Raw genomic sequence first — 13,351 nt, 5'->3', positions numbered from 1 at the left:
TACATTGTGACCGAAAAGTTTTCGGAAATTCTCATTTAAAATTCGCGCGCTGTATATTTTTCGATATTTTAAGTTTATGTAGTTTGGCAGCACTATCCTTAATTACTATGCCAAAAATGAGCGCGATCTGTCAGACAGTTCGTTTACGGCAGCTGTTGAAACCAGTTCACCTCAGTAGTGCGTTGCGAAAAAAACAATGGAAAAAAATATTGAACAAAGAGTTTGCATCCAATTTTGTGTTTCGAACGAAATTTCGTGTGCAGAATCGTTGCGAATGCTACAAAAGGCTTATGGGGAATCAGTTTTATCGAAAACTCAAGTTTATGAGTTGTACAAAGCCTTTCAGGACGGTCGTACGACCGTCGAAAAAACCACGCCAAAAGTCGCTCGAAATATCAAGGCAATGCTGATTGTTTTCTTCGATATTCGTGGTGTGGTGCATCATGAATTCGTCCCTGAAGGACAAACAGTCAATAAAGCCTATTATTTGACTGTTTTAAGACGTTTGCGTGAAAATATCCGCCGTAAACGGCCTCAATTGTGGAAGGATAATTCATGGATTTTTCATGACGATAATGCTCCCTCGCACCGAGCCAACATTATCAACGATTTTAAGGCCAAACATTCAATAAATACCATCGAACAGCCCCCGTATTCACCTGATCTTGCACCGTGTGACTTTTTCCTGTTTCCCAAACTCAAATTACCACTCAGAGGAACGCGTTTTGAATCCATAGAAGACGTAAAACAGAATTCGCAGAGGAAACTCAAAGCCATACCGGAAAGCGCCTATAAAAAATGTTTTGATGATTGGAAGAAACGTTGGCATTTGTGTATCGCTTCTAATGGAGCATATTTTGAAGGAGATAAAATAAATATTGATGAAGATTAAGAATTTTGCGTTTTATTTAAAATTCCGGAAACTTTTCGGTCACAATGTATAGCTGTTTCGAATATTACCAAATGACTTTAAGCTTCACATTTGGCAGTGTAAGGGTTTAAACTTTGGTATTTGCAGTCTCAAAAAAATTATTTACGAGAATTATGTTAGGTTAGGCGATCCCTGGTGAATTCACTTAGGCCTATACACCCATTGTGTTACCGTATATGTAAGAAAAACTCAGGGTTTTAAACCACCTAGAACCTTTGACAAAGCCTAAAATGCTATTTAGTGTCAGGTCTTGCAAGGTTAATATAATTCAAAGTGCAAAAGAAGGAAATCCTATTGAGATAAAAAATGTTGATAGTTCTAAATATATAGGACTTATTAAAAAATATATAAAATATATATTTAATAACAAATAATATTAAATTTTTATTTTAAATATTATTATTAATTGAATCTATTAATAATTTAACCGTTTTACCACTTTAATCCTAGACTTACCGAGAAACATTTCTGTTCTCGTTAAATTGTAGTTTAACAATATTAACTAGTTTTCCACTTATGCTCTTCTGATCTTGGGAAATGATTTTGAATATATTAAGGATGTCCCTAATTATATTACAGTTAAACTTCAAATAACTGGAAATTCTTTAACTCGAATTTTCTGTAACTGGAACTAAATAGAGTGCAACAGAGTTTATAGAGCAAATTACATACAAATACAAAAAAGTTCTTTAACTCGAAAGTCTCCATAAGTCGAACCTTCTCTTTGCAAAATGTTACTTCGAGTTGTGGAAGTTTGACTGTATACATTATCTTATTAAAAAGGATATAGGATTCTTAAGTATCTATTAGCAATTTCCTATCTCTTTCCTATTCTGAGAAAGTTTGTACTTTATATTCAAGTATTATCTGTAGTAATTACCAGCTTGGAGCATTTTTTTGCTAACTTTTTATATATATATATATAGTTGAATATTTTAATTAAGCTTTATATGTATTGAGAAATTTTATAAAGGCTTATAAAGGTTATAATAACACATTCAATAAAGTTAAATTATTATCAAGGAGTCTAAAATTTATTTAAAATTAAATTTTCTTTAAAAGGTAATAATTTTCGCAACAGAGACAAAATCATAGTTAAATAAATAAATAAAAAATAATATTAAATTAAAATTTTTAAATAGATATATTTAATTTGATCATTTCGAAATGGTGGTCTTAAAATTTTTGATATTTTGAACAATCTAATGTATTTGCTTGTCTTTATATATTTTGCAGTTCGCTTTTTCTTATTTGCAATTTATTTTATGTAAAATACTGTAAAAATTCTGTTTGTAAATTTAATTTAATTCAATTTATTTTAATTTTTATTGTCGATATAAACAATAGCATTTGCGCAAAGCGTAAAGCTATTCAAATGTTTCATTTGCCGGATGGCGAAATATCAGGCCTTCTTCGATGTGCTTACAAATGTTAATGATTGAAATAAATTTCATTTATTGAAATCTCTCTTGAAATGTTTATGGCTACATTTAATTAATATCCTTCCCGACAAAATATGCCAATGGCACAAAAATGACGTCGCAATATTGCGCGTGCGAAATAAATAGGTCAAGGCCACGCAGCAATTGCGATGACAGCAGTGATTAACTAATTAAATGATCAACTGATTAACTGATTAACTAATTATATATATGTTTTGATTAAGGGAAAGTCCTCTTTAAGAACAGAAGTTATGCAGTTTGAATCAAAATTATTTGGTATAATGAAATCTAATATTTCCCATAATCAGAAATGTCAATATTTTTATTTATTCGCCCTGACAGAAATTAAAAATCCATTTTTCAATATTTTTTTTGATTAATTTTTTTAATTAATTTAATTGATTGTAAATATATATTAAAATAAATACATAAATGTATAATTTGCCAAAAATTTGATATATAAATAAAAATATTTTTTATTTATTTATTTATTTATAATATTTTGTATATTTCAACTGTTTTGGATGAGTTCGGTTTTGTTTGTTTAAACAAATCCACAAATATGAGAGGCAAAATTTAAAAAATTTTGTATATTCCAAAAATAATTTATATACGAAATAAGTAAGCTCATGAATTGTCGTTTCGTTTGTATATTTTAATTTATTATTAATTTGTTCTATGAGATGTTCAAAAATTATTATTTAAATATATTCATTTTAATTAAAATGAATGTTTGAGGTTTTGTGTGGGTGTGTCTGCGTTGTTTTGACCGTTAATTGTAAAAAAATTTGTTAAGTTCTTAATTCAATTTGAGTTGTTTTGCAATCTGAATAAAGTCTTTTCATTGCATTATATGCATAATACAAATGATAGATCCATCTAAATTTAAGCAGGCACATAATCATTTAGGCCTCAACTTGAACAGCTTCAACTGCAAAGAATCAATTAAGAATCAAAGAGAGAAAAAACACATAAGTTAGTAACTAAATAAAAGGCATTTGAGCAAATCTTGCGATTTTCATTGTTAGTCACAGATGTTTTTCAATTTCTTTATGTTCGTTAATTAACATAAATTAAATGCAATAAATCAATCGAGAATCATGGTAAATATGCATATAAGGTTATTAATGTAGAAAACTATATAAATATATCATTTGGCAATTCCTCTTAAAAAATAGACATCGCAATCTACAAAGAAGATCTACAAAAAAAATTATAAGTAAATTATTGCCTTTCCTTTAAAGTAATTTATTTTAAGAGAGCAAGAACACACAATGTCACCGCCCTCGGAAAGAGCATACCTACCTAAATGTTTCTTTACCTCGATTATAAATTATAATGATAAATAATTCTAACACACGTATAAATATTTTTTTTCTTACTTTTGAAACTTAATATTTATATATTAGAATATTGTCAAACTATTCTTCTTTTATCATTTTTAGAACCATTTTAGTGTATACATGATTACTTCCTTTCATTTAATGTACTTCATTTTTAGAGAGAAATAGCACCGCCCTTGGAAAGAGCATACCTAAATGATTCTTTACCTCGATTATAACGATAGATGATTCTTACATACAATATTTTCTTTCTTACTTTTGATATTATTTATATACTAAAATATTGTCAAACTATTCTGCATTTACGATTTTAATATATATATGATTACTTTCAAAAATTATAGTAAGACATATACTCAAATAGATTACCTATGCATTCAATCAAAATATTCTTTTCATCTATAATTCTAACAAATAATACTCCGAGACAGTTTCCGTAAGAATCTGGTAACTTAGTAATAAATATAATTATCCCAATTTATTATAATGATTAACCGAAAGTTATAACGAATACATGCTAAATACTGTCTTACTACAAAATTCATAGTTTCATCACTTGCAGAATTGGATTTATAATTCTATAATATCCAAATCCTTTAACTAACAATTCATTCTTTTTTAATTTTAATGTATATTGCAATCGATTTACATATTCGTAGAAATGACAATAGTAAGGCTTAGTTAGTCGGTACGTACCGTAAGAATTTAAGTCAAAGCAAAATACACAGGTACGGTTAGTAGTATATTTCGGTTTGGCTAAAGTTCGCTTAAGTTTTTACGGTATGTACCGATTAACTGACCCTTAAACCATGTATATGTACAATTTAACAAAACTTAAAAATGAGAATATTTAGCAGTTGGAACGGAATTGGTATGCAAGTTCTTTGGATTTAATCTTAAATGTCTAGTGGGGTACGTCTACGTAAACTACTGAAGCCTATTATCTATCATTTGACGAACTAAGTTGTTAGTGATGATTTTTCAAAGGTGTTTTATAGATTTCTGCTCCATGTTTAATTTTTTGATTTAACTATTTCAATTAATTATTGAATGGATTTACTTTTTAAACATAAAATTTAAAATTTAACAACGACAAAAAGCATTCTATTGTACTAATTTTTTTTGCTTTGAACTTGAAGTTCAATGTAGAATAGAATAGGAAATAACAGAATTATGGGATTTTAGTAGAGCAGTAAAGAATATCTCACGTTTGAGGTGATTTCAATTTAATACAAGTACAATAGACCTAATAGAGACAGATTCTTCAGCAATAATGGATTCCTGAAGTCGAATTTCTGAAGTCGTCTTCTACAATTTCTAAATTATGCAGGATGGTCCTTTTTAAAAGTTAGAAGATATAGTTTCGTAGTTTTACGAAACTATGTCCATTAAGAACATAACCAACAATTTTCTATTTTATTTTATTCTGTTTAATTTTTTCAATGGTTACTAAAGTAGCCTATCAGCACAAAAGATCAACTATGGTCGTAGTGCTCCGCCCCATTAGGAGACGCTACCCTCTTTATTTCTAAAGTAGCCAATATTAAAGAAACTCAACGCAATACAAAAACTTCACTCCTGAAAACTTACAATATATCTTCTAAATGAATTATTCAAATAATAGCTTGTTATATTTTTTTTTTCTTTATATAAATATTAACTTCAATAAATCAAAGATTATAAATCGAATGATCAGGCAATTTTTTCTTGCCGATACTAAGCCCGAACGTAAATGTCATGTAAAGAAAAGTGATAAAATGATATGACATTCAATTTTTTTAAAAATCTACTTAACACCTCATTTTTTTTATTATTAACAGTTTAATTGCATATTTAATTATTAAATACTAAATAAGACAAATTTTGTCTAATAATTTAATAGAAAGCATATATAATATTATGCTTCTTACAAGATTATTTCTAAGAACATCATTTTTGTTATTAAAAGATATGTCATATAAGTTTTTAAGTTTTTAATAATTAATCTACTATAATCACATCAAATCCCTTTCTCAAATACATGTATTTAATTTTTAAATAAAACATATCTGCTCTAGATCATTCTCTTTGAATAAAATTAATTAACATCTAATTCTTCTTAATTATATTTAGGTCCATTAAACTTAATGTTTAAAAGAACTTAGTTATATCTTTATTAATGATAAATGTCCTAGATAATGGTTAAGTACTACATCTAAACACTATCTTTCCTTACAGTCCTTCATTTCATTTGATTTCATTTGATATTGTCAAAAAATTGAATAATGATTCACAAATTTTTTGTTTTTCAACTTTAAAAAATAAATATATTTAAAAGAGTATAGGACTTAATTGCCAAATTTTTGATCTATTTTCGTTTTCAATGAATTAAATAAACATATTTACAAATGTTAGAAGCAATCAAATGGATAAACAAAAGAAATCTGCTAGACTTACCTTTGTTCAATGAAATGTTTTCATCGACATGTTTTTCTTTGATTCCTCTTGGATGTCTTAAATACCAGGACATAAGACCAATATCAGTTCTGATCTTTTCCGAATCAGTTTGATACATTGGTTTCCTAATATTATAGGCCTTATCGCCGCAAATCCTTACAGATGCTAGATGGCTTTTGCCTTTATATATTTATTTTAAACAATTCAATTTATTTTAAACATTGAGCAAAAAAAATGTCTTGTACAATTTTTTGCCCAATGTCTCTTTAATCTATTTTAGGTTTCGTGATAATCACTTCTAAAAAAGACCTTCACATTGACTTACCTACATATTTACGTGGTGATTCAGGATATTGTATAATGTTATGTACTTCCTTAGCGACATGACGCACTGGGTTTGTTACTCTGGCAACATATGCATCAAGAGCCAACTGTGAGGTTGGTTCATAGTTGTATCTTTAATAATATTAGAACGAAATAATAACAAAAAACAATATGTTATAGAATCAGCACTGTTCAAGGTCTTTAATATATATTTACCCTATCACTGGGAAGGGTGTGGCGCTGCGTGCTCTACGAATAACTGGAGTGTGCACATCGCGAATCAAAGATTGTGCTCTATGACGAATTCTTCTAGTCTCATCTTGGAAGGTCTAATAAAATTGATTACAACCAAATAATTATATTTAATCAACTCTATCTGAATAACTTCTCTGTTGTATAAATCACAATAATAGCTTGTAATATTTTGATTTTAAGTGTAAACAATTAACAAAAACTCACAGTGTAGGGTTCGGTGTTGAGGTAATTAGTTAGAGCACGAGCACCGTATCCTGTTGGGATTCTCTTTAGGTAGGAAGGAGTGACACGTACAGGTGAAGTTGTTATCCTTACTGGACTAAGTGAGCGTGTATACACACGTGAAATGGGTTGGTATACATAGGATGGTGTAGTGTACGTATAGGAAGATGGTGTATAATAACTGTAATAAGTTGATGGTACATATGTTGGGCTATAAAGAGTTGTTGGTGATGTATAACTATAGGTGGTGGTACGCTCCGGAGAAGAGATCACTCGAGTTGTAGTCCGAACAATACGCACTGGTGATGGAGAACGAACAATGCGTGTCGTTGTAACGCGAGCTGGTGAGCTTACAACACGAATTGGCGATGTAACAATGCGGGTTCCAGAAAATATACGTTTTGGAATCGATGAGTAGATTGGGTAACTCGTTTTATATACCTAATAGATTTATTGTTTCTTTGAAGTAAATTCATTTCTTTGCCTTTGTTTTTAAATTAACTTATTTTTGTATGAAATATATGATCAATGTGCATATACCTAATACACAGATATATCATAAATTATATATATATTTATATATGCTGCCATTTTATTCTGCTTACATATATATAAACATATATATATGTATATATATATATATTATACATATATAAACATAATATATACATATAATATATGTATATTATATATATATATTATATATATTGTATATACTTACATATTTATAATTTATGATATATCTTTGTATTACATACATGTAGTTTGAATGTAAATATACTTTTTAATGAATATTATGTATGATGTATAGATATGTATATTACTGACCATGATATTATTGGATGAATGTATCCTCTTTGATGAACTTAGAATTTTTAAAAAATATGATGAAGTTGATAATAAATATGTGTAGTTTATTAATTATTGATATGTTGCTGATGTATTGGATGCAAAATGATAAATGTTTATGAAAAATGCGTTAGATTCACACTACAGAAATAACATAAACTACTTACTCTATGTACAGATGGGTACTGAAAGAAACACAAAGAATTCCGTTAAAAATAATATTTAACCAACGTTAGAAATATTTATAACCAATTTGTGAAATATTCTCCTACTAATATATGTACTTCTATAAATTTAATTAACTTACAATAAATTAACAAAAAAAAGTTTATAAAGTAAAGGTAATCTATTTGTTTATAAGTTCCTGATCTTAAACTCAATGAGTCCAATATTATAACTATTTTCAACTATTTAAATAACTAAATAAAAATTACATATTATATATTTATCAGTATAAATAAACGTATAGTAGATATATTTAAAAAAGACACTACACTGTTAAATATTCAAAATAGAATACTTTACCATACTTAAGCTTCTGAAAATCACTGCCACTAAAGAACCTATCAAGCAAAACTTATCCTGAATTCTGGAAGCGGTACGTTTTTTATTTCAAAAACCGTGCTTAGTAGGACTTTTTTTAAATAAATATATGGAACTTGAACCTTAGTGATTTAGCACAAATATTCCAAATACCAAATTTGTAGGTTTTATTTGTTATAATTTTTGAGCTATTCAAAAAATCAAAAAGTTGACTATGTTTGGGACCAGATATATTCCGGTGAACCAAAATACGCGTAAAAGAAAGACCACCTCAATAACCTTATTCCAAGAAAATAATTCCTCCAATGATAAAAAAATTATAGATACTAAAAGAGATACAAAGCCAATTTAATATTTCTACAGAAAAAGAAATCTTATATTATTATTGTAGAGTTTAAGCTTTTATGTAGATAGAATAAGCTTTGTATAAGAGTAAGCTTGTAAGTTAAAATAAAATAAATAAAAATCAGTCTTGATCGAAACCTAATCGTAAACATTACATTGGCGACGAGGAAAATATTGTTAAAAAAATTATTCAAAAAAAAAAATTAATTTATCGTTAAAAATTATTTAAATTAAAATTAAATTTTAATTAAATTTTTTTAAAAAAAAAAAGAAAAAAAATTTTTAAATCATCATATAAAATTATATGAAAAGCAGTTTGACTCGTGCAAAATAAATTATACAAAAAAATTATTTAAAAAAGAAAATTTTTGTTTTTGAAAAAAATGACACAAAATGAAAGTGTATGCTTCACAAGTACGACCATGTCAGGTGTGCGGGAGTTCAGACCGCAAGTGGACAGTTGGTGCGACTGGGTGGAGATCCTAGACTCCCATTTTGTTGAAATGGCTTGTCAGGACGACAAGATCAAGCGGTCGATCCTGTTAAAAAACATTGGAATGGAGGCTTATGGACTGCTGCGGGACATCTGTGATCCGGATCTGCCTGCAACCCAAACGTATGATAAATTGTGTACGCTTTTGGGAAGTCACTTTTCAAAGCCGATTATTATTTTTCGCGAGCGAAAAATATTTTTTGATGCTGTTCGTGAAAAAGGGCAAACAATTATGGAGTGGTTTGCACTTTTAAAAAAATTAGCAAGAAATTGTAAATTTGGGGCACAATTAAATTCGTTTGTTCTAAATAAATTCGTTACTGCTTTAGACGGTAGAACATTCGAAAGATTGTGTGAAGAAGATGAGACCTTGACAATTGAACGGGCATTAAAAATTGCAATAATTACGGAAGCAAAAAATGAAGCTTTCAAACAGCAACAAACCCATGATGTAGAGGTTAATGCCCTTTTTTAAAAGAAATTTGCATTTCAAAGGCGCAAACAGTGCGAGTACGAATAAAGCTTGCATGCATAACAAAAATGCAAACAGCGGCAGCAGCAGCGGCAGCGGCAGTAAAAAGCAACGGCAGAGCTGTAAACACTGTGGTTGGAGAAACCATGAAAGTAGTAGCTGCAAATTTAAAAATTGCAAATGCAATAATTGTGGACGTGTGGGCCATTTGGCCAATATTTGTTTAAAAAAGAAAACAATAAGTATTGTAAATAATAATGAATGCAAAAATTTTTCTAATTTAGTAAATAATTCTGATACTAATAATTTTTCAATTTTTAGTGTAGATGATAAGTGTCATCCAAAGTCACCACCTCCTTTCGTCATTGATGTAGAAGTGAACGGTGTTAAGCTCGCATTTGTGCTAGATTCTGGAGCAGCTTGTTCATTACTTTCGAAAGGCGATTTCCATAAACATTTTGGGAGAATCAAGCTAAAGAAATGCAACGATCAGTTTGTCACATACAGTGGTGATATTGTGGGGATTTTGGGTGAGTTTAGTGCTTCAATTAAGTGTCGTGGACAGTCGCACAAGTTGCGAATTGTGGTTAGTGATACGCTTAGCCGCCCTGTTTTTGGTAGGGATTTTATGTCACTTTTTGGGATGGAAATAAGCACACTGAGTCAGTTAGATGATAGAGTAGCGTTTCTAAAAAGTAGATTTTCTACAGTTTTTGCTGAAGGGTTAGGAACGTATAAGGTGCATAAGGTTAAACTTAGTCTTAAAGAGGATGCAAAACCTGTTTTTTGCAAGCCCAGGCCAGTGCCATTGGCTTGGCGTAAAGAAATCGAAAGACAGATTCAGGATTTGGTAAAAAAGGGTGTTTTAAAATTAATAGAGGATTCAGATTGGGGTACGCCGTTAGTACCAGTGTTAAAGTCTAATGGTGAATTACGTATTTGTGGCGACTATAAGTCGACCATCAATAAGCACCTGCTAGATGTGAGGTATCCGTTACCTAGGATTGAAGAACTATTTGCTTCCCTTAAAGGACAGTTCTTCACCAAACTTGATTTGTCAAATGCGTACAATCAGCTTGAATTGGTAGAAGAATCCCAACGGTTATGCGCATGGAGCACACATTTAGGTATTTTTAAGATAACCAGATTACCATTTGGTGTTAAGCCTGCCGCAGCCATTTTTCAGAAAACTATAGAAAACGCATTGCGTGGTATACCTAATGTTGTTAATTACCTGGACGATATTCTTATATCAGGAGATACTATTGAAGAGCATAGTAACTCCATTGAAAAAGTTTTGAAAAGATTAGAGAGCGTGGGTTTGCCTTTAAACGCTAATAAGTGTGTTTTCTTTCAAAAAACAATTTCCTATTTAGGTTTTGATATTGATAAAAATGGTTTGTAAAAAAACCAAGATAGGATTTCAGCAGTCGTTAATGCTCCAATACCGAACAATTTATCTGAAGTTCGTGCATTTATTGGATTAGTTAATTACTATTCCAAATTTATTCCTAAGTTTGCTGAGATTATGGAGCCGTTATATGCATTGTTAAGAAAGGGTGTTAAATTCAGGTGGACAAAATCATGTCATTATGCCTATGAAAATCTTAAAAAGGAAATTACATCCGATAGATTCCTAGCTTCTTTTGACCCCAGTAAACCTATTATTTTACAAACGGATGCGTCAAATGTCGCTATAGCCGGGACCTTGTCCCACAGTTTTCCTAATGGAACAATTAAACCGATCGCTTTCGTATCTCGAGCGCTTTCGACAGCTGAACGAAATTATAGTGCTATTCAAAAGGAAGCACTAGCCATAGTGTTTGCAGTAACTAAACTGCGACTCTATCTGCTTGGTAATAAGTTTGTTTTGCAAACTGATCATAAGCCGCTTTTGTCAATTTTTGGTGAAAATAAGGGACTACCAGTAATGGCAGCAGCTCGTATTCAGCGATGGGCTTTGACATTGTCTGGATTTGATTATACCATCGAGTATGTCAAGGGGTCAGAAAATTTTACAGACAATATTTCGCGTATACCTCAAGATTTGCTTCCTTCTGTAGATACAGAGGAAAATAGTTATATAAATTTTATAACCAAAAATAATGAGCTAAATTTAGATTTTAAGGTAATTGCAAAAGAGACTGCTCGCGACCCCTGTTTAGCGAAAGTAAAAGCCGCTATTGAAACTGGGAAGTTACATTTGTTAAAAGACAAAATATTTTCGCCTTTTCAAACTAAAAATTTAGAGCTTTCGATTGAGTGCGGATGTATATTATGGGGTTTTAGAAGTGTAATACCTTATACTTTGAAAAACCGTGTTTTAAAAGAGTTACATGCATCTCATTTAGGCATTGTAAAGACAAAAGCTTTGGCTAGGTCGTATGTTTGGTGGCCTAATATAGATAAGGATATAGTAAATCTTATAGATAGATGTATTCCATGTAAAAAGGTTCAGCCTAGTCCAAAGAAAAGCCCACTAATTCCGTGGGAAATGCCTAGCTCAGTATGGTCGCGCATTCACATTGATTTTGCCGGGCCAGTCAAGAATGTTTACTTTTTAGTCGTAGTTGATGCATACTCCAAATGGGTAGAAATTTTTAAAACAAAGCAGATAACAGCGGCATTCACGGTGGAGAAATTAGAAGAGCTATTTTGTAGGTATGGTTTAGTGGATGCCATAGTAAGTGATAATGGAACCCAATTTACAGCATGGGAATTCCAACAATTTTTAAAGGATAATGGCATCAAACAGATTCTTACACCTCCAGGGTTTCCAGCTACAAATGGGCAAGCCGAAAATTTTGTTAAAACTTTTAAAAAATCTCTTGAAGCAAGTTTAAGCTCTGGTGAAAAAGGAAGTTTAGACATAGTGCTTAAGAGATTTCTATTTGATTATCGTACTATGAAGCATTGTACAACAAGAGAGTCTCCAGCTAAACTTATGTTAGGTAGAGAAATGAAAACGCGGTTCGATTTATTAAAACCACCTTTAGTGAAAGACAGAGTGAGAGAAAAACAACTTAGTAACATTCAAAACCATGGGGGTTCTAGAGATATTATTTTTACGGAAGGCACACCGGTCTTTATCCGAGATTTTTCAGACCCAAATAAGGTAGGATGGCAGGAAGCGGTAATTAAGGAGCGTTTAGGTCGACGAACATATGGTTGCACAATATCAAGAACTAATAGGGTGATTAAGCGCCACGTCGACCAAATGATGGCTTATAGTGGTAGTGCTATAAAAAATGACTTAACTACGAATGAGTTGAACGGTGCTGCTGAAGAATCAAGTCCAAATGTAGAGTCAGCCGTCGCTACTACGGAAGGGTATGCGACTGAGGATGTAAATGTAGGTAGTGGTTGCTCGCGTCTGCGAGAACGTAAAACTAAGATTAATTATAAGGAATAATTCATGAATATAATTTAATTTATACGGAGTAATAATTTGTTGTTGAATATTTCATAATTATAATTATATAATTTTAAAGTGAATTAAAATGAATTTCAATTATGCTTTACATTTATATTTTATATTTTTTTTATTTATGTATATCGTGTTTAATTATTATAGTTATAATCTTAGGAGGAGGGCTGTAGAGTTTAAGCTTTTATGTAGATAGAATAAGCTTTGTATAAGAGTAAGCTTGTAAGTTAAAATAAAATAAATAAAAATCAGTCTTGATCGAAACCTAA

The 13,351-nt window shown here is 30.4% G+C and overlaps 3 protein-coding genes across 3 annotated transcripts in view; 2 read left to right on the top strand and 1 right to left on the bottom strand.

The window, feature by feature from the left end:
• LOC119676059 (uncharacterized protein CG45076-like) overlaps nucleotides 1-8,011 on the bottom strand; it is a gene marked incomplete at its 5' end in the record, with an annotated part of 10,302 nt that extends 2,291 nt beyond the window's left edge. The window contains 4 exons of the mRNA XM_038087284.1: nucleotides 6,478-6,608; nucleotides 6,693-6,805; nucleotides 6,936-7,394; nucleotides 7,970-8,011. Coding sequence (XP_037943212.1) covers nucleotides 6,478-6,608; nucleotides 6,693-6,805; nucleotides 6,936-7,394; nucleotides 7,970-8,011 — 745 coding nt within the window. The remainder of the gene's footprint in view (nucleotides 1-6,477; nucleotides 6,609-6,692; nucleotides 6,806-6,935; nucleotides 7,395-7,969) is intronic.
• A 1,062-nt stretch (nucleotides 8,012-9,073) lies between these two features.
• Nucleotides 9,074-9,658, top strand: LOC119676058. Its single transcript, XM_038087283.1, has one exon. It carries the CDS (start codon nucleotides 9,074-9,076, stop codon nucleotides 9,656-9,658), a length of 585 nt encoding a protein of 194 aa, XP_037943211.1.
• A 65-nt stretch (nucleotides 9,659-9,723) lies between these two features.
• Nucleotides 9,724-13,351, top strand: part of LOC119676057 (uncharacterized protein K02A2.6-like) — a 10,898-nt gene continuing 7,270 nt past the window's right edge. Inside the window, exons 1-4 of the mRNA XM_038087281.1 lie at nucleotides 9,724-9,854; nucleotides 9,977-10,996; nucleotides 11,075-11,733; nucleotides 11,776-12,985. Coding sequence (XP_037943209.1) covers nucleotides 9,724-9,854; nucleotides 9,977-10,996; nucleotides 11,075-11,733; nucleotides 11,776-12,985 — 3,020 coding nt within the window. The remainder of the gene's footprint in view (nucleotides 9,855-9,976; nucleotides 10,997-11,074; nucleotides 11,734-11,775; nucleotides 12,986-13,351) is intronic.

Source organism: Teleopsis dalmanni, chromosome 2 (genome assembly GCF_002237135.1).
Source record: "Teleopsis dalmanni isolate 2A chromosome 2, ASM223713v2, whole genome shotgun sequence".
Lineage (NCBI taxonomy): Eukaryota > Metazoa > Arthropoda > Insecta > Diptera > Diopsidae > Teleopsis > Teleopsis dalmanni.
Note: the sequence above shows the minus strand (reverse complement) of the source record. Positions and strands in the feature narration are given on the sequence as shown.

Excerpts from the sequence above, each read along its gene's own strand:
- LOC119676058 (XM_038087283.1), top strand. The coding sequence starts at position 9,074 with ATGACACAAAATGAAAGTGTATGCTTCACAAGTACGACCATGTCAGGT.